Source organism: Eufriesea mexicana, unplaced genomic scaffold (assembly GCF_001483705.2).
Source record: "Eufriesea mexicana isolate 0111107269 unplaced genomic scaffold, ASM148370v2 scaffold944, whole genome shotgun sequence".
Taxonomy (NCBI): Eukaryota; Metazoa; Arthropoda; class Insecta; order Hymenoptera; family Apidae; genus Eufriesea; species Eufriesea mexicana.
Genome location: NW_016909080.1, coordinates 1,613,612 through 1,638,979, shown reverse-complemented (window position 1 = coordinate 1,638,979; position 25,368 = coordinate 1,613,612). Strand labels below are relative to the sequence as shown.

Here is a 25,368-nt window from a genome sequence, read left to right as displayed (position 1 = left end):
AGGAAACGCCAGCATCTTGGAAGAAGGAAGACGTCTTTTTTCTGTGTTCCTTGGCTTTTTTGTCCCGGCTGACTGAAAGGGTTGTGAGCGAAAAGGGAACGGAGGTAGACGGAAACACTGAGAGGAAGGCTGGAGAAAGAGTAGGAAGGAACGATGGCTGTTAAGACGTGTGGGAAACTGGCCTACCGGTATGCAAATGGGCGGCCGATGGAAGGAGCTGAGGGGTGCAGGGGTAGCTCGGTGCAAAAAAACGCTAACCTTCAGGTTGGCATTGTGCTGGGTTCTTATAATGGACCAGTGGCACCGATCTTATGTAAATCGTCGCTCTGATCAAAGACGTGCCAGTTTCCTTCTTCCTCCTCGCCTTCTGATCTTCTGATGTTATTCCATCGATTCAATGCACCACCGTCGCTGGACTTCTCTCGACTTAGTTCTCTTTGCCCACGGAATGAGTGTAATTGGTCTTTGCGAGCTTTTCATTTGGTCCTCGCTCGAGAGGGGCTTGTCTGAGTAACGACCGATTTGAGAATCACCGGGCTGGTTTATTTTTAAGATCTGCCGGAATAGCGGAGGAAAGATGCGATTAACAGAGGCGGATGTTTTCATAGGAAAACGTTTATTGTATTAAAGAGAACGCTGTTCGATTAAAATGTACATCTTAAAACGGGAAAAAGGAAGGTATGTTTATTTTGTAGCGTTTAAAGGGTTTCTTCCTCCTCCTGATAGGTTAAACGAACGTCGATATCTCCCAGACGTTGACGAAGTTCGTCGAGCACCCCGAACTGGATTTGATCGACGTCCTCTGATGGACAATACTCGTCTTCGCTGGATCTGCAAAGAGACAGAGAAATTATTCGATCTGCTTTAAAATGTTAATCAAATTTTCCAACACTATACGAATATTGCTTCCCAGAGTAATTAGAGACGGATGATGAGGGTTAACGATATGTAAATAATAATCGAATAATTAGAATAATTTTTATTCGAACGCTGGTAGGTTTAGATAAATTGTTTTAGCTAGCAAGATATGTCGGAGTTGAATTTTCTAACACTATATCGTGATTCCTCAAAATAATTCCTAAAATAGAGAATGAAGAAATAACGAAATTTATGCTATAGAAAATTTCACACTTTTTCACGGTAAACAGTGCCGTTTCTTCCCGGCGTAATACTCGCTTTCGCTTTTTGTTTCTGTTTAATCGCCGTCTGGCAAACTGAAAGAGAACCTCGGTGCCGTCCAGAGGCGACATCCGGCGGCGTTTCCGCGTCTTTCCCGGAAGCCAGGGGTGCCGAGGGTGGAGACCAAGGGGTCGTCGAGGGCTGCCAGTGGGCCGAGTGGGATGAAATCGATTTTTTTTCCTGCCACCGCCGGAAGTCCGAATACTATTTCCCTAATTTCATCACGAGATGGCGCCAAATCAACCATTTACGGATGATTCCATTATTTACATCCACGTTTAAATAGCATAACACAATTCTTGGACGTTTTTGTAAGATCAGTTAGGATTTCGAATACTCTATCTTTTTGGGGGAAAATAAATATTATAAAACGTAATGAAATATATATACTTATACCACAATTGATTTTATCACGCGTATCGCGTATTCATTTGCTCTTGAACGAACCAATTCAATTTTAGGTTGCATTCGTTGTTATTCAAATGTTTATTAACTCTTTGCACTCGAGATGTGAGCTTCAGTCACCATTTCATAAAATTTGGAGGATCGATATTAATTAATATATCAAATTTAATGTAATGTAACAGTGTGCGAGGTATCGAAATCAAATAATTCTATAATTCTATTATTATACAGTTCTTTAATTACTGCTCAAAAAAATATCGTCAGTTTTTTAGCAGAGAATCTTTGAATTTCTACTCTTCTCTAGCCAAAAAGTCGTCGAGTGCTGCAAAGGGTTAATATCGTATTTTCAATATCTCCCAGGTTATTAATAAATTAATTATACCGCCTGATTCGATTGAGAAATTATTATGTAATCGTGCTAACGTTCTTCGTCGTTTCTATATCCAATTAGACCATAAGTCCCGCAGACTTTATATTCCACGGTCACTGCTATCAGCAATAACGCAACTATATAAAGTTACAAACTTTATCGTCTCATGCTGGAAGAAATCGTATACGACTCGACGAGCTATCTTATGCGAATCCGTCTAAAGGCTCCTCTCCGCCAGACGTTCTCTCTGTCGATGATCTCATTAGTATCTACCTCGTGTGTTTCATAAATCACAATTTCCGGCGTGGCGTAGCGTGTTTATTACGAGAGCCGGCAGAAATTGAGAAACGGATTATCGTGTCTCGCCTTAATCATCCGACCAACTAGAGCGTAGAACAGTGATAAAGCAATAATTAGCATCTGTCGTGGGACATCGAAGACAGAGACATCTGACAACGGGTGCCGAAAGGTCGGGGATTTGATTTTGTGCACCCCTTACGAGGCCACCCCTTGCCCACATGGAGGGTGGGGCTTGATGGTAACCGAACGTCCATGAACCCACCCTTCGCCCTGCCCAACCATACCTCCCCTACGATCCTCCCTTTTTCTCTATTTCCAGCCCTCCCAGCATCTTCTTCCACGCCATCTGCGACCCCGCCGACCTAACTACCGACAGAGACCTTGCAATTCAATTTCACGCGCTTCAAAAACATTTCGCGGCTGTATTTTTATCGACGGCTATTCTTCACCGCGTATTTTCCTTTCAGCGATGAGTAGTCTGTGCGTTCTTCGGGAAAGTGTTTATTTTTCTAGCATGATTTGGAGCTTGAATAATTGCATGGACGTAATAGAAAAATTCAGGAGAAAGAGCGGGAAATTTGAAAATTTTTTTCCTGATTTACCCATGTAAAACGTGCGTATACAGCTTCAATGTGTAGATATAGATTTCTTACGAAAATTATTTGGTAAATAATTTAATAATTATTAGTAATCGACGTATCAAAGTCTTACTGTAAGATGCAAGGGTGTGTTATTTTTTCGTACCTTGCAATTGTTACGATCGTAGGAGGAGCTGGCAGAGCAGCCAAAAATGACTTGAACGTTCCGCTGATTAATCGATCCAGATCATTAGGGGTAGTAACGTGGTCCGGTAAATCCGTGTCGTCTCTGGTGCATCCTGCATCGTGTACTAATTTCCAATCAATTTCCGACTGCTTGTAAACCTTGGTTATTTCGCGATAGATCAGCTCCACTGCTTCGTATCTGGAATTAAGTACACAAATGTCATCTTAAATATATCAATCCATATTTACGTTATGTATCCCTGTATACGCTATTTCGATATTCTCAAATATTACTTAACACTGGAACCACGTAACGGGTTAAAACGATGGACTCGGCAAAATTTGAAGAAACTTGAAAGAATTTGAGAAAATGACGATATTCGGAACGATTTCAGAAACGGAAACGGAAACGTGGAAAGTGGAAAGTGGAAAATAAGATGGTAGGAGTTGGGCCGAGTCTGAAAATTCTAGATCATGGTTGCAAGGGCAAGCCATAAATTTCGTTAACGCTTGGTAAATAATGAAGGCAAACAAGGAAAGGGAGAGGGAAAGGCCGAGCAATGGAAAGTTTATAATGCCCGGACGATAACACGTGGCTGCAAAAGTTGAGGCATTTCCCGAAGGCACGCGACCAAAGTTAACACGGCCACGAGACCAGTTCCGGGTGCTCGTAATTTGTACTCCGCTTTCCTCCGACCCCTCTTCCGCTATCTCTTTTTCTCTAACTCTTTTATACCGGCCTCCCGCTCACGCCCTTATCTGATCATAAGTTTTCCTCGTTTTCTGCAGCTGCAATTCGTCCTACGGCACGGTCTATACACGCTTTCGTTATCAAGGCTACCGAGATTTCCCTCCAAGATTGTCGATATCTATGTTACTGGATTACGATTTATTCCTGAAATTTTTCTTTCGTGACCGTTTCACTTTGACATAGTTTTCCGATTATTCAACTTGAGAATTTCCCTCGCAACATGGTCAATTGTCACGTTAAAAATCGCTGATCAACGAAAGTTTCACGATTCATCCTTTCCGCGTAAAATTATTTGCTTTCTTCTCTGATTGAATTTCTTCAAATTTATGGGATACTCAAGAGCTTAATCCTATCGCACCTATAAAATCACCTATGTCGATCGGCAATTTTTGCTCCTTACGGTTGTCACTACGAGTCCTTAACGTCCTGGGCCCACTTTTAAAATACTCTCGGCATATGTTAACGAAGAGAAGTATTTATTTCAAATTTAATACCTCGTTTAATATCTTTGATATCGCGTATTCGATTACGTCTCATCCGTACGGTAGAAGTGTGCAAGAACGCAGTGGGAATCTAAGAAGCGCGATAAAATCAATCGTAGGAAATTTCGGGCAAGGTACCGGCCAGCAGATCAAACGTGAAACAATTACGGTGTAAGAACGGTCGACAAGACGAACATAATTGGGCCTGGAAGTCTTTCTTCGGACGACCAGCTGCGTGTCTAGAAGCGATGTGCCCGTTTGCTAACGCGCTAACTGTTCATAAGAGAAGACCATCGCCGGCTCTCGCCCACTTTTTCCTCGCTGAATATTAATTATTCTCTCGGCAGGTACACCTGCCCTCACCCCCGGGCCGGACATAACCTATACATGCCTGCATACGTGTATCACGGCTCATGATTCTCGCCGCAGATTATCCTAACAGTTGTGTAACGAAGTCGGTAACGATCGGTCTCTCGAGGCTACGGAACCGGTCCCCTACGTTCTGCGACCTGCTGTCCCTAAAACTGACGGACATTTTTTCGAATACACCATTTTCTCTCTGTACGTCTATTTTCGGTCTTACGAATATTCCGACGTGTTCCATTATTCCTGCATTTTGTTTCGGTTATCGGTTAGTAGTACGGTCCTGGATGTAGTGATCGAGAGAATTCTAACAGGCACGTTTTACTCGATTTAAAGCGACGATTTAGAGAAGCGGAGGATATTTGCAGTCAAAGTGTCTTTTATCTACGAAATTAATTACGTTTTCAATGAAAGAGAAAAATTAGAAAATTAGAAAATGAGCGTAGATTTATAAGGGTGGATTTCTCCAAACCACCCTTCTCTGCGAGACTCGCGGCATGCGAATTGAATCAGATGATCAATTTATTTTCAGAGTACTTGAAGAAAAAAAGAAGCAAGAACAGGTTGAGTTGAGTACACAGCAATTCCCACGACGAACTCAGCGACCTGACAGGATCATTCTCACGCGTCTCGTGGCGCCGATTGCGCGCTGCAACGGAAGGGCTCCTATCAGCTCTATCGTCCCCTACTCGTTCGGCCATTTTTCTTTTTTTCATACGTTTATCTCGAAAAGCAGATGCCACGGTAGCGAATCCCTGTCACATTTTCACGCTTCCAACTCTATCTCTATGATTCATATTTTTCCACGCGTAATCGGTTCTGTTCCGATTCCCCGTTGCTATTTTCATTCCTTTTTTTTCTTCTTCTCCTTTCTTCTTAACGCGGTTCCCAGCCTGGAAACGTCGCGTCGCGGGTCGGGGTTCGGTGCTGTCGATTCGACAGGAACATCGAACGTAACGAGCGAGACGAAGAGGAACGAAGGATCCTGGGTGAGGAGAGAGGGTGACGGCGATAGAGAGATGAAGAGGATAACGAGGAAGGAAGGGAGATACGAAGCTGGTCCACGCTGCCGCGTCGAATGAGTTAACGGACAATGGCGGTCCACGTTAAAAAAATAAAGGAAAAGAGGGACGAAGAGCGAAGGGAGGGGGCCCTCATTACGAGGGGCGCCCCCGGTGTATTTGTCGATAAGGGGGCCTATATGCAAATGCTCGTCCCTCGGCCGGCGACGGAAGAAAAAGTTTCCCTCTCTGTTTCGCCCGTTCACTCTGTTTCCCTCGGTGCACGAATAATGCCCTCTCTCCGACGGTGTACCAAAGTAGAGAAAGGGGGGTATAATGTATCGTAATCAGATGATCAATTATTAAGAGCGCGGCAAAAAAACAACGAGGGTTGACATACGACTGACAGGAGCGGAGCGTATCCGGATACGAGGGGGTCTCTTCCATCTTTTCTCTTCCTTCTTCCATTCTTTCGCTCCTTTTCTCTCCTTTCTATGGTTCGGTGGATGCCTGTTTCGTACGTAATCGATAGTCTGAACAATTTTACAGTATACGCGTGTTCCTTCGGCGCGATGCTTTCCATATTATATCGTTCCAATACGAATTCGACATTTTTTTGAAAATGATTTCGTTTTCATCGTTCAGTCGTACTTATTTCTGCACTTATTTCTCAAGTTCGATAGCTTGGTGTTGAGGTTTCTCTTTGGTACGTCGCGTCTGGTATGACCGAGGGTACAGTGATATCACAAAGACGTAGTTTAATTTTGAAAAATTGTCTCGTTAGTGACTACGGTGTGTACAGAGGTCCACGGAAAATCCCCGGTCGTGGGATTAAAATGGTGTCCGTTGGCAACGTTGAATGGAATGGATCGTACGAACAGTGTTGCGTTTAAAGAAACGATACATTACTCGAACAGTGCCAGAATGTAAACTAGCTTGGAGCACGTTAGATGCAAGATAAAATAATAAATTGTTTCTGATAGTGGGGAAATAATTGTAGTATAAAGCACATTGCCAGTTTGTGGCTCGACGAGAGGAAGAATAAATTGCGTTAAAAATTCTTCGTATGCATCGAAACGTAACTTTCACCCCTTGAACTTTGTTGCAACTCTTCTGCGCTTTTTTTTTTTACAAATACTTGGGTTGTTATGAAATTATCAGAAAGATGGTAATTCTTCGTATCTTATATTTCGCAAGACTACTAGTTTGAAATTTTTATTACCACCATTTTCCACTATTCTGCCGATCAAATAATCGAGATAATCCCTCCTCTAACAAATTTGAATAAATTTAAATTCCTAATGAAATCTCGATCTAAATTCTTAGACATTAGATTACGTACGAGTATTATTCCAGGAAATGAATGCATGCGAGTAACATATGCCCGAGAATGTAGACAGGAAGGTATATAGATCTAACTATACGTTGGAACGCTAGGTAGAGTTTTTCATCTTCCGGCTCGGAAGATTCGAGGCGATACGAAATCGTGCGCATGAACAAACATCGTTCATAGGAAAACCCGTTCAGGGTATTGTTTAGATATGCATAGCAAATGTATCGCTTTCTTCGGGCCTCCGCTGCACAACTAAGCAAACTTTCTAGGCATGTGCGTCGGGCACGTTAGGACAATGGCCCGATATCGAGTTACCGATTTTTAATGGATGTGGATCTAGCAGCGATCATGCGTGTGATCGAAGGTAAAAGCTCATCGCGGCTCATAATGCTAGGCTTTGCTTTGTAATTATAATATATCCTCGTGAAAGCACGAGGCTGACAGTACGTACAGTTGCGTGCGAGAAATTTATAATTCCGATTTATAAATCTCGTGGATATCGGTCTATCGCGATATCGCTGAAAAATGTGTAATTTACAGTGAAATACGGTCAGAATTTTATAAATATCACTCGCGAAATAGGCTGTTGGTGAATTAAAGAAATTTCACATACGTGTAAAAAGGCTAGGTAATATGTGCAAGGAATTTATAATTTTTTACTTTAATTTATGAGTATCTTTATGAGTAATTATGAGTAGTAATGCCACGAGAAACGTTTACCAGGTTTAAAATAATATTTTACACGGCGTTCTATATTTCAAATTTTCTTTTCGCCGATAATTTGGAAAATATTAAATTATTTAGAACGTCGTTAGTAAGGGATAGTTGCGAACACGTGGATGTATAATCTTTGCAATTATTGCTCGAATTTTGAATTAGTAACGCGATTCGTGATATACGATAATTTTCGAGTTAACCCCTGGGTTGTAACTCTCTTCCTAAATTTAATGAGATATTTCGGTAGGTTATTCCCCTAGCAATCTTCCACTATCATCTTTATTATACTAACCACAGTGATTTCGATAGAATAGGAGGTAATTATCGCTATTTCAAACGCGAGAAACCATAGAACATTCTCTCGAGATCACGGTGAACGAGCAAACCACTCTATAATTCGAGGTGAACGATCCAGGAATAGTTTCGTACTAATCATCATCGCTACGTTTTGAATTATCGCGATCTTATTTTCCTATATTTTGACACTTTCGAGAAACTTAGACTTTCGTTATTTATTTATTACATCAAAAATGATTACCCGTCGAATTATACGAGCACCTTTCAAAGTGGATATAGAATGATTATTATCGGTAGCGGTGGTTAAAATGAAAAAGGACAACGATGCGTGCCCGATTCCATAGATGTACCTGACTCGTGGCACGTGGCTCTGAAAACAGGACAATTTGCTGCATACTCACAGGTAGCACGAACATATTTGGGGTTGCGGCAGGTATACGACTATATATCGAGCCGATTCTGAGGGGTGGCTTTGCCAATCAATAGATATTCATCCCCATCGAACCATCGACACTATTGTCGATACACGGTGCATTCAGCTGCACTGTGGGACACACAGGTTGCACTTTGATGTACCATGCTCCGAGCTAAAGAGATCATCGATGAAACGATCGACACAGGTCCCTACGTTTTCCAATTTCTTCTTCAATTTTAACACGTTGTCAAACTAATCGACAAATTTCCTGCTCGAGTAACGCCTCGTCGCTCGTGCTAATTATTTTTAATCCCTCGTTCAAATTTTTATATTCACGACGGGATAATTTAATTCGAAATTTAAAACGTCACTCGCGTTTATTCTAATTTCATCTTTGAACAAAAATTGGTCCACGGATTCATCGATTAATTCCTTATAATTGATGCAGAAAATTATTAACGATTTGGTCATTAGAAATAATTAATAACGATACTTTCGTATGGTTCTCATATTTCTTCGTTGAATGCAGCGGGCGATGAAAGAAGCGTTTGTCGAATCAAACCGAGAGCTAATCAACCGAAATTCGCCTCCTTACGTCACCGCCATTCAACATTTCAATCTCGCAAACGGAACTGCCTTGTATCTCTCCACGTGAAATTAATTAATTAACGGTCGATTCGACGTTGACGACAACTGAGAATACGTGTTGGTGCAAATTCGTCGTACTGAACCCTGCACCGGCACGCTGAACGCGAGAAAGAGGGTGAAAGAGGAAGAAACAGGGCGGATGCAGAAAAGGGAGGCTGGCTTCAACATCCGCGTGTCCCGCTGAGCGAAAATTTGCATACGCGTTCAGGACTTAATTAGGTTACGCCTATGGAAACGGGTTGAAGTTCACACACTTCATTAGAAATTCCAAAGGGCCGTTTCATTTTGACGTATGCGCCTTTCTTCTTGTTTTTTTTTTCACCCTGCTCGCTATCGCCCCTGGTTCCTTCGTCTCTTTGCCACGATAATTGAATGCAGAACCTTCCCGTCGGTATTAAAGATTTATTTTCGTCTTCTCGCCGCTCGCCGATGTTTCTTTTCATCATCGGAATAGACCATAACTAGCAGTTTATTTGCATGAATTTCGCTCGAGGGAAACGCACTAACCCTTTCACGATCGTTTATTGATAATTTAACGCTTCAACGATGTCCGACGAACATACTTGTCGCGAGGAAATCACCACCTCCGGGGTAATTTCGAACGTACTCCTAGTGTTTAGAATTGAGACAGGTTTTACGAGGCACGTAAAAATTAAAATTTCAATAAATTACGGCCAATTTAAAGATATATTTATCTTGTTCGCGTAAAGAAATCAAAATGGTCCGAATAATAACAAAATTATCAATTTTTACACGTTTCCTATTTTGGTATAATTAGATTCAAGTGTACAGGTCGTTGTTTGATTTCAATTACACTTGGAAATAAATATTTACGAAACGAAGTTTCACCGTTAAGGAGTGAACCAGCCAAGTACACAGTCTTGAAACAGAAAAGAAGAAAAAAGCAAAGAAATTAAAAGAAGGCGAAATATATGATCACCGTGGTTGGTGGTTGGCCAGGGGTAATAATTAACGAATTAAAACGGAAGAACTTTCATGAAGCAACGTCTAATCGATAAATAGGATGAGATATCGGCGAGGCAAAATTCTTGCCGGCTAACGTGGCCGTGAAATTTACATGACTGCCAGGCGAGAATATTTAACGAGACGAGAAACACGAGTAACACGATAGGATGCGAGGCGGCGCGTCCGCGGCGCACGTCGTCGCTATTATTGCCGGTGCATTTGCATAAAACCGGCCCCTACTAATTATAAATTTCATGCGGAGCAACCGTGCCAAGGGTGGCTGTCTACGAGATGGACGAGACGAACAACGACGCGATCCTGGCGTGCCTGGAATCAGGGCCTTATGTAAATCATATCCCGCGCACCCGAGCATCAGCTGTCTTAGCCTTATTCCTAGACACGATCTCGTGGTATCTGCCGGTGAGCGAAACGGATCGACCTCTTTATCCTCCTGGTTGCTAGTCGTCGTAGGCTGGGAACCGCGTAAAGGGTCTCACGGCACCGGCTGGCCACGTGAATAAGAACCCGTTCCGACACGAGGACGAGTAGAACTCTCTCGGTGTCTTAATTGCGAAAGCGATCGACAATTTGTACGGGAACGGCTTAACGAACTTTCCCTTTGTCACTCGTCCCTATCGATCCTGGCTGAATACCGTCGGGGAGTCGGTGGTAATAATTTTTTAAGAACTCTTCACTTCCTGCTCGGTCTGCCTGCTGCCCCCCGCCTCTGCCCCCCGCCCCCCGCGTCGCAGCATCTCTGCGGTCGCGATTCGTACAAATTGCAATTTAACTGTGGCAAGAAGGAACGAGTCGGGGAACTAAAGACGGAGAGAAAGAAGGAGGGGAATAAAGGGTAAGAGAGAGAAAGAGAGAGAGAGAGAGAAAGGAAACGATGGCCGCTCTTTGCTCTCCTCGAGGAATTTTATCGAGAGACGTAATCCCGCGGAAGCAGGGGGCGCGGGGTCGTTTAATAACGTAATTAGCCCGAAGGATCTGGAATTTCTGCGGTGGATCGGGAATAAATTAATGCAATTATCCTTGATCGAGGGCGACCGCGAGTGGACGAAAGGGGTGGAGCAGTCGAACTTCCACCCAGTCATCCCTCCACCCCGTTCTCCCTTGGCCGCGACACAAGTCTACGAACGATTTCGCCTTTACCGGTGACTCATTGTCGCCATTCTGCCCTCGGAGAGTCGCCAGTGAGTTTTAAACGAGAGAGGCGAGAACCGAGCCTGGTCCACGCTGCGAACCGAGCGCTTATTAACATCTCATCGATTCGACTCGGCCAATTAACTTACTTTTTTTGTGCACCGCTCGAAAGCTGCATCCTCGAACTCGTTTTTAAATGAATACTCCACGGAACCGGCCGCCCCGCGGGTGGTTTCTTTAGTATGCTAAATATCCCGCCGCACCGCCTCTGGGGAAAAACGTAAGTTCCTAAAACGCCTGACCATCGGCTAATAGTCGCGTTCCTTTTTTCCCCCTCTCCTTCATTTTCTCTCTTTCCTTTCGTTTTTCTCTTTTTCTCCCCTATTTTTCGTCCTTTCTTTTGCATTTTTTTTCGCAGAGGGAGAGAGGGGGATTTAGCTTTCCGTGGTCGAGGCGCGTAGTTACGGTCAATTATTAAGTTAACGACACACGTCGACGTAACGTGTTCCCTGAATTGCTTCACCTGTACGAGACTTTCATCGTAAATATCCCGCTTTGTAAGTCTGATATTATGCAAAACGCTTCTCTCCTTTTTGCGCTCGCCGCGATGCTCGATAGACGGATACGCTTTGTGAATATCATTTTTTTTCTTTTTTTTTTTCTTTTTTTTTTCGTACGAGTTAATAGTGCTTAGAAAGATTCTCCTTGTTTTATAAATTATGTATATGACCCGGCAATTGTCGGCAATTTTTATTTAAGGCGCATCTAGAAAATTGTACTCGTAACGATCGAAAATGAAACTACGCGAAAGGGAATAATCTGAAATTGCGTATCGATAAATACGCACGCGAGTATAAATAAGTTTGGAGTATTACGGTAATTTTCACGATAAAGATAAAATAATTTGTTGCACACGCTATGGATATAAAATACGAAATATAAGAGAGCGTGGAGCGGGTTACGTTTAAGATTTTCCATGGTGTATATCGTCACGAGTTATCCACCCTCGTCTTTACCACATTGATCCGATATATAGGACTCCAGAGGCGGTTCTCTCGTGCTGTAGATCACGAGCCAGCGACGTGATCTCGCACGAATTAACGGGCCCGCATATGAAAAACGATGCTCACATGCACGACTGTGTGAGTCACGGAAAAAAAGAAGAAAAATAAGGAGAAAGTGGGGGAAGGGGAACTAGTATAATTCGTACGAAGGGGCATGTCTTCCGTTCTTCTTTCGTGGATGGGTCTAGATTCAGAGGGACAGACGTGTGTAGCTATGCAAATGTAATAATAAGAGTTCAGGAACGTAGTCGATGTTCTCGATGTACCCAAAATTTCTTCTATGAAATTTATCTACCTTTAGTTAACTTCGATATCGATCATTCGCGCGAGATGGATATATAATAACAGCGTTGTTATTACTTAATTACTCCATGAAATTTGACGAAGTGAATTGTTTAGTGAATTTTCCGCAGTTGTTTATATAATCAACAAGCACATTGCTTCTTTAGTGATAAACATATGTCGTCTAACCAATATTGTTTTACTTCACGGTATGTTTCAAGAAACAGTTTACTATAATTTCCAGAATAAAATATAAACAAGCATTTACTCTGTAATCCATAATAAAATTATCTTAATCACAAATCATTCCAATTAGTAGCATCATTTCTGCTTCGAAATGGTCCCCATCGTAAATGCCAAAAGATCAATCGCGAAACGGAGAAAAAACTTGCACACAAACCGATTTAAATCAATGAAGTATATATCATGGAATTGCATGGAGTGTCTTGATACCATGAACGCGGCGCGGAAATTAGAGGAAACCGCGCGGCAGATGCGCCCTTAAATCACGTCCCTGGAAAAGAAGGAGCCCTCAAGGTGGTCGTGCAAAGGGCCCATTACGCGAACCGGCCCCGGAACAAGAAAAAACGACACATTGTGATGCGATGTATGCGCAAAGGGTCGCGCCGTGGGACTAGAACAAAGCGGCGCGATAAAAACTGGGCATGAATCCGAGGGCCCGACCATCCGAGAATGAGGAGGAGGAGGAGGGGAGCGGCCAGGGGGACCAGTGGGGGCCCTTAACGCTTTGAAACCTGCTCCAATACTTTCAGTCATCCGCGTGTATTCGAGCAGCGTTTCCGTTCGTTTCTTCGCCTCTCCCTTTTGTCTCTCTTGTCCACGTTTGCTCGCGCCAGTCTCGCGATCTGCCAACGCGATAACGATCTACGACGATCGCTGCTCGCGCGAGGTCGCCGCTTTTGTTGGCCAACCATCTTGCCTTTCGGGCCGCGAATTTTGAAAGGACTCGTGAAAGGAAGCGTGAGATGCGTGAGATTCGTGAGAATGAATTGCAAAAAGAATCACCGTGGATAAGGAAGAATTGGGAAATAGTAGAGCAAAGGGTCGATAGACGGAGATTTTTAGGAATATCGCGTGAAAGAGATTAAAGGTTGTTAGTTGGCGCGTGTTCAGTTCCTCGGACCACTCGTTTTCCGTCGTTTTTTCGTTATTTCGACAAAGTGGTGTGTAAGGGTAAAAGTGTAAACGACGTGTACGAGGTGTATGGGGTTCCACGACCGAGTTACGGGAACCAGTGCTCACAAAAGACTTTTTGCGCGTCTCCGAGCTTCACGTGGTCCAGGCGGGTCTACAAGGACACGGACCGGAAAGGAATCAAGATTCGTGGGATCTTGAGAATCGAGAACCGGAATGATCTTTACCCCCTCTCGTTAGATTTGCACGCGTCTGGTCCAATCGTGCTTCCACCTTGGGCCTGGAGCGACCAGTTTTCGAGCAACTCGCGTTCGGTAAACCTGTTCTCTGCTAATCGCCGCGAAAACAAAGAACACGCTTTCCGTACAAGTGCGACGCGTTTTCCTAACGCGTATTATAAAACTACCCGAGACGATTTCGCGATAATCGCGATTGTGCGAATTAAAAAGGGTGCGATAAAGTTGAAACTCTGTGATATTTATCATCGCGATTCGTAACGTATTCGACGTGTTTGCCGTTTGCCGTTTGTCGTTTGTCGGGCGTTCCTCGTAAAGATGGCCGCTGGTACGATGGCCATGATGCGGGGATGTGGAGCATTGGGGCACTTCGAGATCTCCACCCCTGTTTGTAGGGCGCAGAGCTGCAGAGGGTGGTCAAACGCTCGAAGAAGTTCGTGTCCTTAAGTAGAGAACTTTTTAACACGCTGTTCCTCGAAGCACGCGCGATAAAAATATCGTACTTGAGGAGCATCGACCGTGATAAATACCCGCCGACGCTATTTTAGCAACTCGCGTGTCAATTTAAAAATACACACCGCAACGAATGTTTATGACGTGTTTACGAGTTGCAGCACCGACACGGTTCCCCCGGGGTCGACGGTCTCAAGTTTACCGGCGATAAAAAAGAGCCACGGTCAAATTGCCGCTGTAATATCTTGGTTATTTGTTACTGGGACGGCAAACATTTCCAGGAACGCGTAAAAACAACGTCGATATTAAATACGCGAGTTACGCGCGGGGAGCGAGTCTACCTGGTTAGCCGGGCTTTCATCCCTCGCGATATAGGGAGCACGTCTCGAGAGAAAGAAGGGGAAAAAGGGAACGAGAGAGAGGAAGACAGAGAGAGAAAGAGAGAAAGCATAGCAGCGTATGGATTTGCTTGGGACCGTTTCAAGGGTGAGGTTAGACCAGGGCGGTTTGAAAATGATGGAAAAGCTTCTTGCGTCACTGTCAGCCTCTGTCACCCATCCCTTTCGCCCTCTCCTTCCCTCGTCACCTACAGAAGAACCTGCACCCTCGCCCCTATCCATCTTAATATTATTATTTCATTCCGCGAGCCCGTTTTTTAGAGCCTTCTCTCTTCTTCTATCACCCCCTTTCTCTCCTCCTCTTCCAATTTTTCTCTTCTCTCTTTTATCCGATCTAATCGTACGAGTACGAGTTCGACCTCCGTTCCCTTCACCGTGAAAACCACCTACCGCCCTTACCCAGCCCTGGAACCAATCCACCCCCGTCAGGGGACACCCTCCACCTTCCGGAGCACCATCACTTACGGATCAATAGGGTATGGAAGATAAACGCACCTAGAGGGGAACCAGAGGGGAACCAGAGGGGAACTAGAGGGGCTGTCGGTCGGAAGGAGGAGGAAAAAAAAAAAGAGAAGAGGAAATCCAGCAAATGGTATCCACGCTGACTCTCTGTCTCTTGTCAACAAGCTGTGGGAATTGTCTCGTCGCTGACGTGTCGTGGTTTGGAGTTTCCGTGTTTCTTCTTCGCGTAATTAACGCGTAGGATCGATGGGATCATCGATGATTTAATATAACGCGGGCACGAAAAGAAATCGGTAGCCTCTTCGAAATTCTTCCTAAAGACGTGTTCGATGTCCTGAGACGGAAATACCTTGCACGTTTTCTTCCTTCAACGGTTTGCATAGCATCGCGTGCGCGAGTAGGCAGATGACTCGATCACTTGGTCGTAAACCTTCTTCACGACCCAGCTGATGAATATTCACGAGGCTGCAGCCGGTTTTTCGCGTTCTCGTTAAACAGTATCGATGTCCCTCCGGTCTGGCGGAACAGGACCAATCTTCGTATCAAGATGAGCCCCCGAAAATATATATTTGGGGCGAATCCCGTGACGTTATCGCGAGTATCTCGCATAGAAGCGAAGGGGGGACCTTATTCAACGTCATTTCTTTTATCGATGAACGAGACGAAGCCCGAGTTCTCTCCTCGAAGAAGGAAATCGTTAGGAGAGCGACATGCAAATTCGTTGGAAAGTTTCGCCCACCTCTGCCTCTCTGGCACCCTCTGGGCAAGAAAAGCGGGACAAGGGTAGGCAGAACCCTCGAAGAAGACGAAGGAGCACGGCCACGACGACGTCGGCGACGAAGAAGAGGAAGATAAAGAAGAGAAGGTGGTCGCGAATGTTTTCTGTTCCTGGCTGCTGGCGATTTATGCGCTCGAAATCGCATCGCCCCTGGAAATGAAACGGACCAGTAGAGAGGGCAACAACGCTTCTGTGCGAGAGGAAGCCGTGGGTGATCTGCACCAAACGCTTTTTCGTCTCCACATTTTTTTCTCTGTAGAAAAATCAGAGACATCGTCGAAACATCGTTTAAGGAATCTCGATGAACTCGAATAGGTATTCTTCCTCGAAATTCGAAGGAAGATGAAGGAACAAGCGAGGAAATTGGTATCGGTGTTGGACGTCTTCGATTTCATCGATCACACAATCCTGTATGTCATCTGAATTTCGGGGAAATTTTTATCGTCGTTCTCGATTTCGATTGTTATCGTGGAACACAGCAGTGTTCGTTATTGATCTATCAACGTTACGAAAATTGCGTTCGAACGGTTTACTTTGATTTCGCATACATAAGGTATTTCCGTATTATCCAGTGCTACGCTATATACGTATATCGAGGAGTCTAGGACGCGATTGGAATCTCAAAGTCAGCCCAAAGCTTACTTGGTCGAATGTTCCGTTAGCCTCGCAGCGAAGATCAAAGAAACAGGTCCTCTTTGTCTTCGGCCGAGGGTTCCTCCGAGGAGTAGCGAATATTAAAATCTCGGAAATGAAATTTTCAGCACGCCGTCGAACGTTCATTCCTGTATTACGATCCTCGCGTTTCGTCCATATTCCGCATCCACCTTTCGTACGAGTATTACCCCCCTTTTCTCGTTGCACGTTCGATGATCGATCGAACGATGCTTCATCCGGATATCGAACAATATCGATCGCGTCTGTAAACTGTCGCACAAATTCGCGCGGAGCTGTTTGTTTCCTTGTTCGAAAACGCGATCGCGGAATCAATTGCGCTCGTCGTAAAAATAAATTACGCGACGGGAAAATGATGCTGCGCAACGGGGGATGGCAGAGTTCCGAAGCGTTCAAGGGCTGTTTATAGATAACAAATTCTCGCGGTATCCAATTATTTTGATATCCCCACCCTCGCATAAATCTCGTAAAAAGCGAGATAACGCAGTTTCGGTCCGCGGGCATAAACGGCAAATCGCGCGCGAGCCTCGTTTTTCAAGCTTCGTGAATTTTTATCGCGTCGCGGCGCCGCGTCCGGCGGCGTGTGCCATATTTTCCCGGCCACCCGATAGATTTTAGGCCGCGCGCAAAAATATCGCCCGGCGAGATAAAATACAGGAAAAAATAAGGGGTGCGCGCGGTAGGGGGCGGAAAAGAGAGGAGAAAAGAAAAAAAAGAAAAATAAAAGAGGAAAGGGAACGAAGGAAACAATGACCGGTCGGTTTCGGATCACCGCAGCCTCCTACCGACTTCCACCACCTCTTCCTCTTCTTCTTTCCTACCCTCTTCCTCCGTACCCCTTCCCGTTTCTCGTCTTTCTTTTAATCGGCCGCGTGCCGTCGGCACAGGGGCGGATGGCAATATTCGAAGCGAACCGAGCCAAGCCCGTTTAATATCAGCAGATCGAGGCACAAATGAATATTCATTAAACACATTTTTCCGATTTTAATTACATCCCCTAAGCGGATCTGGCCTGGGCTTACGCAGCGGTTCCCTTGGCTTCTCTCTGTCTTTCTCTTCCGTCTCTTTTCTCCTCTTTTCCCTCTCTTTCCTCTCTTTTCTCCTTTTCTCTCTCTCTCTCTCTCTCTCTCTCTCTCTTCGCGTTACTTTCTCTTTCGTCTCTTCCCTGTCCTTTCTTCGCCTGCCATATTCCTCCATCCCTCCCGTTCTTATCACTCGTTCTTTCACTCGCTGTCCCGTTCTCCCCGTTTCTCGTTCTCCGCTACACCGTGGTCGCCTTTTAATGAAATCCACCGCAGTGCAGGAGCAGCGAATGCCATTATTAATACCACCGGTCTTATCTTCCAGCGTAATAAAGAATTACTTTGTTATTAATTCCAATGTTCGGTTCGACCCGTTCATCGAGTTAGGTTCGTCGAACGAGATTGGCGTGCCCCGGGATTGAAATACCCAAGCGAACGAGGGACTTCTCGGATACTTCCGGCAGAGATCTTCGAGTCGCGATTTAATTTATGGAAAAAAGAAAGGAGAGAACGAGTGCTCGCGTCTTGCTCGTCGACGCGGAAACGCACGGTTGTCTCTTCGTTTGATGTCCTCCAGTTTGAGCTTCAACGGCCTAAGCAAATTTTCTCCGTCGCTTGACACGATCTTTCGATATAACGGTACAATTTCGTGACTGAAATGTGTATTCCGATCGTGGCACTTGCTCCGTTTCTTTCCTTTTATTCTTGGTCTGTAATTTTGTACTATTTCGACCATTCCTCAGTTTGAGCTTCAACGGCCTAAGCAAATTTTCTCCGTCGCTTGACACGATCTTTCGATATAACCGTACAATTTCGTGACTGAAATGTGTATTCCGATCGTGGCACTTTTATTCTTGGTCTGTAATTTTGTACTATTTCGACCATTCTTCGAATCGTATCATCGAAATTCTTGTTAAACTTTAGATTGACTAACCCCGTGACAGAACAAGGTATTCTGCTCTGACTAGTCAAAAAGACAAGAAAATATTTTTGTATTGAAAAGTACATATAGTAATATAGTAAATATCAGCTTAAAGATTCAATTTGCCTGTTATCGCTTTCACTTTTTCAAATTTTTCTTAATATAGACGTTAATTAACGGTGAAATGTAACCAAAGCTAGTAGAAAGTTATTACTTTCTCCTGGCATCTAATTACAAACCAAAGCATCATTTTCACAGGATCATCTACGTCCTAGACTAGCACCTCTCCGTCGTACATTCCACGAGCAATCTACGCCCATTAGAGAGCCCGTCAAATCCAACGCCGGATCGCCTAAACGATCCATTATCTGGCTCGCTCGTGAAACATTCTTCGCTTCGGGGATGCGCGTGCATTCAGCGAACGACGCCGTAACGTCTGAGGAAACGCGACGCGTTCAGCCCAAAGGGGCTCGTTAAACAATCGTCCCGGCTGTTTTCAATCCTTCATCTCTCCTCCAGACACCCCCGAATTTTTCTTTGTGCCGTGCCTCTCGCCAGTTCTCCTCCGTTCAGCCCCTTATTCGCCGTCGCACACAGGATCGCGCACACATGACGCGATGGCGAATGGTGAATCGAGCACGCATGCGCTCGACATGGCGTTTTTTTTCCTCTCCTTTTTCGTACCCCACCCCATAGGCCAGTTGCAAGACGAGGGGTGGTTTGGTGGTTGGGGGTGCGGGTCGACGAGGTAAGGGTGTTGCCACGGGCAACGCTAACGAGCTCCATGAGCGACGTTAGATAGAGCAACACACCCCCATGGTACCCTCGCAATTCCCCTCCTTTCCTGCTACTGCTGCTGCTGCTGCTCCTGCTGCTACGACAAACCCCGTAGAAAGTTGGTTATGTATAAATACTCCCTCTTACGTGGGCTACCGTCTATGCAATACTGCGCCAGAGGATGAGAGCATAGGCAAAAGGGAGAAGACAGGCTCGTGGTTCGCCTGCACCTCGATTCAGACCACTTCTTCTTCGTCTTCTTCTTCTTCTTCTCCTTCTTCTTCTTCTTCTTTTGCTCCTTCCTCTATTTTCTCGTTTTCTTTCACCGTTGCTGTCGGTTTTTTCCTTTTTTTAGCCTCGTACAGACGTAATTTAACCACTTTCGCGCGCTCTTCGTTTTTCTTGGCGATACAGCTCCCAGCTTTGTTTCCCGCTGCTTTATGTCGCGCCTCCGGTTTTCTGCTTCCCGTTGATCTTACCGACACGCGAAATTGATCGCGCGTTGTCGTGTGAAATTCCAAGTGTGTGGTTTTCTCTTGGTTTTGGCCTTGCTCCGAGTCATTACTCGCGACGACGGTGAGTGGGTTTGATGGTGGATTTCGAGGAAGTAGGTTTTTGACACAGTCAATGTGGTTTAAAGTGTTCTCTTTTTGTTCATAGCCTTTCCTCGTCACGTGCTTTTCGATGTACGTGTATTAGTTGGTATATAAATTAACGCGAAGTGATCGAATTTGGGAAATTGAACAGTAGGAAAAATCACGAATCTTTTCGAAATTTATGCCACATTTCTGTCACGAATAGAAGTTGAGGAAAATTAAGAGATTCGCGAGAAGGTGAGAGAATATAATATAAATTAACTTGCTTTCTTTGCAGACACGTTTAATCGTTCCATGTCACTTTCGTGACCTTCCATTTTCTTTTCCATCGTGGTCCTCGCACCGTGAGTTAGACAGCGCACGTTAATGGATACTTAAGAATTCGCGGTCGAAGGAATTAATTCGAGTTAAAAGGGTTCTTTCCTTCAGGAAGATGTTCAGGGTGAGGATCACGCAGCTAGGGGTGAATCAGCGGGGGGTTTACCGGCCGCGACGGGCTGTGGGAGGGTGATTGTCGGAGCGGGAAGGCAATTACGTAATCAAGTAATTAGTCCCTGACCTCAGCTAACAGGTTTCACCGTGCCATTCAACCGTCCTGATTTCCTACCGAATCCCGGCTTCCTTTCCTTTTTCGCTCCTCCATAAACGATTCTTGCTTCAACGCGTGGTGCGATAAATCTCCACGATTTCTCCAAATCTACCTCTTCTTTTTCTTTCCATAATATCAATCTAGGAATTAGTCTCGGTGTTTCGTTATCTTTTCCTAATATTATTTTGCCATTAGTAGTTGGTTACATTAGAAAAATTGCTAGAAATTCTCGGAACTCCTTAGCGGTCGTAAACTCTTAATTTGTTAACAGTATACCGTGATTTGTCTTGAAACATCGTTGATAATATTTCAAAGCGAATGATTCGTAGCTATGAAAATGTCTCTGAAGAGTAGAACAAGATGAAAGCCGCCTATTTGTATTTTCGTATTACGTACTTAATTAACGTTCCTATTACTAGTTTTCCTTCATTTCAAAGTTAGTTTCGCGTTGATTCGAGCCGGGACGGTTGCGTCTGCGCAACCCCGTTATTTTTCCCTTTCTTTTCCAACAGTGAAAAAGGAAAAAAGGAAAAAAAATTGAAATATTCAAATTCGAGCTAGGAAATATACGAGGAAAAGTTGGCGCGAATTAAAAGATTCTTTTCATATAGAACTCTTGCCGTCCCGTTTGATACGCGGCAACGAGCGAATTTGTTTCTGCTCGCGCGACAAATTCAAATTACACGTGATTTCGTTCTATAATGCGCCGGGACGAGCCGTGGTAAAATAGTTGCGTGTACACCGGTGACAAAGCGACGCGATTTTTTTTTCCTCGCGCGGGGAGCTGGAAGTCATGTAGAAATATTTATTGGAGCGAGAAATGCGACACCGGTAACGGTGGACCGGTTCTCCTTCTTCGTTTTTCCTCCCTTCCCCGATACGAAAGTTTTGAGGAAATTTTTAAAAGCCCGATAAAAAGACTAGATGAGGTAACGAGAGGACGGGCAAACGAGTTTCGCGCAAATTGGAGAGTTCCTTTTCGCAAACACAGTCGCGGGAAAATCGTTATATTTGAACTGCGTACATTATACGCGATAAAAAGGAGAGGAAAAAAGGGCACGGGGGAGGAAAAATTATGTTCCCACCCTTTGTGGAGACGCGTACGGTGTTTCCTAATGAGATATTCCCGGGTTTCAGAGGGAGAAAAAAACGTTAAGCCTCGCAACGTGGATTTCTGCTTCTAACATATCGAAAGAAGTCGCTCTGCTGGTCCGCTTGGAAATATCGACGTGCACCTGTGTACCTGTGTGTTCTTTCTGAACGGAACAGCTATTTAAAACAAGAAGATGATGGTAATTTAGACGATAATGGTATTTCTCAAACAGTGAATCGTATTACGTACGGATTCGATAGGTTACCTTAATCTTCCATCTTTAAACGACTTATAATCGTTAGAATTATAATAGCGTATTTTTAAAATTAGTTCAATCAGTCCTGGTCTGTAGCCAAAACTTTCCCAAATTACCACCCCAAGTCTCTTCAACGAGACTTTGAATATTAATGCACAATTATTCATCACTTATTATACCTTTATAATTTCTGCAAATAGTTCGCACAAATTTCATCTCGAACGGATGAAAATTCTTTTATTCCCGCTCAATAGGTGTGTCCCCGTGTATACGAACTTTTATAACGCGGAATTTACTCGTGAAATCATACTTCCACTTCTTATTCGCGTGCTACGTTACGAGCATAATGCGATCTTCGCGAAACATGTCGCGTATTAGCAACTACGTGAAGAGCTGTCGGGGAATTTAGAATATTTCATATCTTCTTTGTTCCACGAGGAACATTACGAGCGCGTCCCGTCTTCATCCGAAGAAATGAAAAAATCCCGCGAGCACACGGGACAAGAGGGTGGCTGCAGGGGTGGGGCTTGACATCGAAGGCAAGAGAACAGACGGAGGGAACCTTACTTATTGCTATGTTTTAATATAACGATGCTATAACGATGCTTCGTCTGCTGTTACGTTTATTCCGATGTTCCCCCTCCCCCCTGTCTCTCCCCATCGCTCTTCTCCCGGATTCGCTTCAATAATCCATTCGCGATACTCGTCCTCCGCGTGTCGGTGTGGATCCGCGACGTCATCGTTGCCCGACATATTCGTGCTGTTCCTGACTTTTCGTTCGAGTATCGTTCGATTCGCTCGCGTGACGATTGCTCCAGCCTTCTATTATATTTCGAGAGATCAGGGGGTGTGCACGCAACAAATATTTCACCGCGCGAACGAATACGATATGCGCGAGAGGTGTCGGTGAAACAAATGGAAATATCGTGTAAGTTGCACTTCGCGCATTGTCTCACCGAGTATTTACAAGCTTTCGTAATTTACTGGAAGGAGCAGGAAAAATAGAAACGAAATATTTCGCTTTACACTCGGAGATGATGTTTTATCGAAATTTTTCGAATTCCTATAGAAAATTATACGGTATATATACACAATAGGACAGAAGTCTGCTTTCATCGATGCTGATAATAATCACTCGGTAGAATTAATTTGCAACGTAAATAGAAAGTAAATATCGTTCTGCTAAAATAATATCGAGAGAGACCTTTTTCTTGGTTTTTAAATATACACTTTAATAAATTGGTTTCATAAATTTTCTGCTCCTACCGCTCTTTGTTTGTTTCTTATAAATACAAACAAAAATTTTTCAAAGTTACCAATCTTGGTTGCTTCATTCGTTAGTGCAAATGTAGAAAGTATTAATAATTGTTTTTAATTAACGTTAATCGGTTAATTATATGCGCTGTTCACGATTGTTTTTAGTAGAAATATTGTAAAAGAAATGGACATTCGGTTTCTCTGATATTTCGCCGGGAATAAATTATTTTTTCACCCGATCGTTGTTTTCCAAAGGGCGTGTGTCCCCGATGAGTTGCAGCCGTGGAGGGTGCAGGATTGGAAGGACGAAGATATCCCGGCAGCGAAGAAGAAATGATCAACGAGGAGGAAGAGTCACAGGCGGCGGAGTGTTCTCTCTCGATTATTGTGCATAGCACAAAGCACGGTTCTTTCTCCATTTCTTTCCGTTCTCTTTCCCGCAGCTCAGCCACCCCCTCTGACTATCCTTCTGTATCAGTTTCTCCACTCGCCGTCCTCATCTTGCTGGATAATACCGGCTTGGATATAATAATACTCCCGCGCAAAACACAATGCGATATTTTCTCTTGGTAAATTATCTCTCTGTTGCTTTCTCAAGCTTCTGCTCCTTTCCACCTACTCTGCCTTCCGTCGTCTCCCTTTTGACGATTACTTACTCGCCCTTTGCCCTTCCTTCTTGATTCTGCCACTCGTCCCTTCGCGATACGTCTTTCTCTCTACCGTGTGGCGCAGGGTAGATTTCGTTAGTAATGAATTCCGTGTTCTTTTGCTAGAAATAATACGAATTGTCCGCTAGAAAATTATGAAAGGAGCGTTACAGAAGGATACATTGGCATGGGAGAAATTTACAGAGGTCGCGGTCGGCGAACGAAGATAGAAACGTGGAACAAAAGTGTATTGAATCCCGCAAAATTCTACCGTCAGAAATTTTCCTTTCAGTGCTACCAAGCTTTTTTTTACCAGACAATAGGTGCGACAATTCGATTCGCGGAGACAAGACAATGACGATACTTAGAATAAAGGGTGGTCCTATAGGAAAAGGTAATCAGGGATGTCAGATATCGTGGATATTATTAAATGTCAAATATACTATACAACCATCATCGGAATAATAACCAGATACGCATGTATATTTTCGAAGATACTTGGGTGATTATTTAGAAGCAAGTTTGCTTCAGTGAATTAAATTTCTCCGTTTCTAAGTTTATCGAAAATAAAAATTGGAATTTGTACTTATAAAGCAAAACTTGGTAGCATTTTCATCCGAAGAAAGAGCTAGCCTCCGCTCTGATCAAAATATAAAAGTTACACGAACGAATTCGAGCATGATGTTCGAACTTGCGTATCACGGACGAACGAGAGATCAAAGATAACACACGTACAGAACCGTGCACGGTATATTCCCAGACTGCATCCCGAATCCTTCTATTTTTACAGTCTACGTTGCACGGCGCGAAAGCAATCCGCGCGAAAGCGGAAAGCACAAACAATCTGGCGCGTTCGCGGATGACAAATGTTTTCGTTCCGCGGTGCCATCGATGTGTAGCACTTTTAAATCCAATACCTATAATACTAGCCGCCCCCGACAGGCCCAGCACAGCGTCTTTTCCTCGGTCTCTAGCCAACGACAAGGTGGCGAAACGAGGGGGTGGCTAGTCTCGTCCAAAAGCCTCGCAAGCTCGTCCAAACAAACCTAGACCGATGGATTTCAGCAGCCTCGGCTTTCTAGGGATTTGAGGGAACGGGCTTGTAACCTCCGTCAATTTTCACGTTCATTTTCTCGTCGTGGAGTTCTAGCCTCGAAAAGAGATTCGCGAGAATCGCGCGATAATGCAAAAACGGCTTCCATTCGGGTACATTTTGGCCGATTGGAACCACTCAGATTCTCTAAGACGTACGAGCGGAACTCCAGCTCATAGAGCTGATCCTCTTTCGAATAACGGGCTCGAGGTTGCAGAACGACATTTCATGTCGTGGACAGCAACGTGGAAGTATAAATTTCGGGGCCGGGAATTTCGGCTGACAAAGCGAGTAATTTCATCGTCGGTCGCGGTTCCTTTGAAACGAACACGGTTACGCGCGAAATTACGAAATAGTCTGTGTAAAACGTTCTTCGCGTAGAGGAAGATACCTCGAGCGGATTTTTCCGGCTGGCTCGAACGACGCGTTTCGTCGTCTCGAGTCTCGAGCGAAATTTTCGCGAAATTCTCGCGTAA

The 25,368-nt window shown here is 44.3% G+C and overlaps 1 protein-coding gene across 1 annotated transcript in view; it reads right to left on the bottom strand.

The window, feature by feature from the left end:
* Positions 1-698: 698 nt before the first annotated feature.
* LOC108547122 (UPF0489 protein C5orf22 homolog) overlaps positions 699-25,368 on the bottom strand; it is a 275,941-nt gene continuing 251,271 nt past the window's right edge. The window contains exons 2-3 of the mRNA XM_017899508.1: positions 2,999-3,217; positions 699-831 (exon numbers count right to left, since the gene is read on the bottom strand). Coding sequence (XP_017754997.1) covers positions 699-831; positions 2,999-3,217 — 352 coding nt within the window. The remainder of the gene's footprint in view (positions 832-2,998; positions 3,218-25,368) is intronic.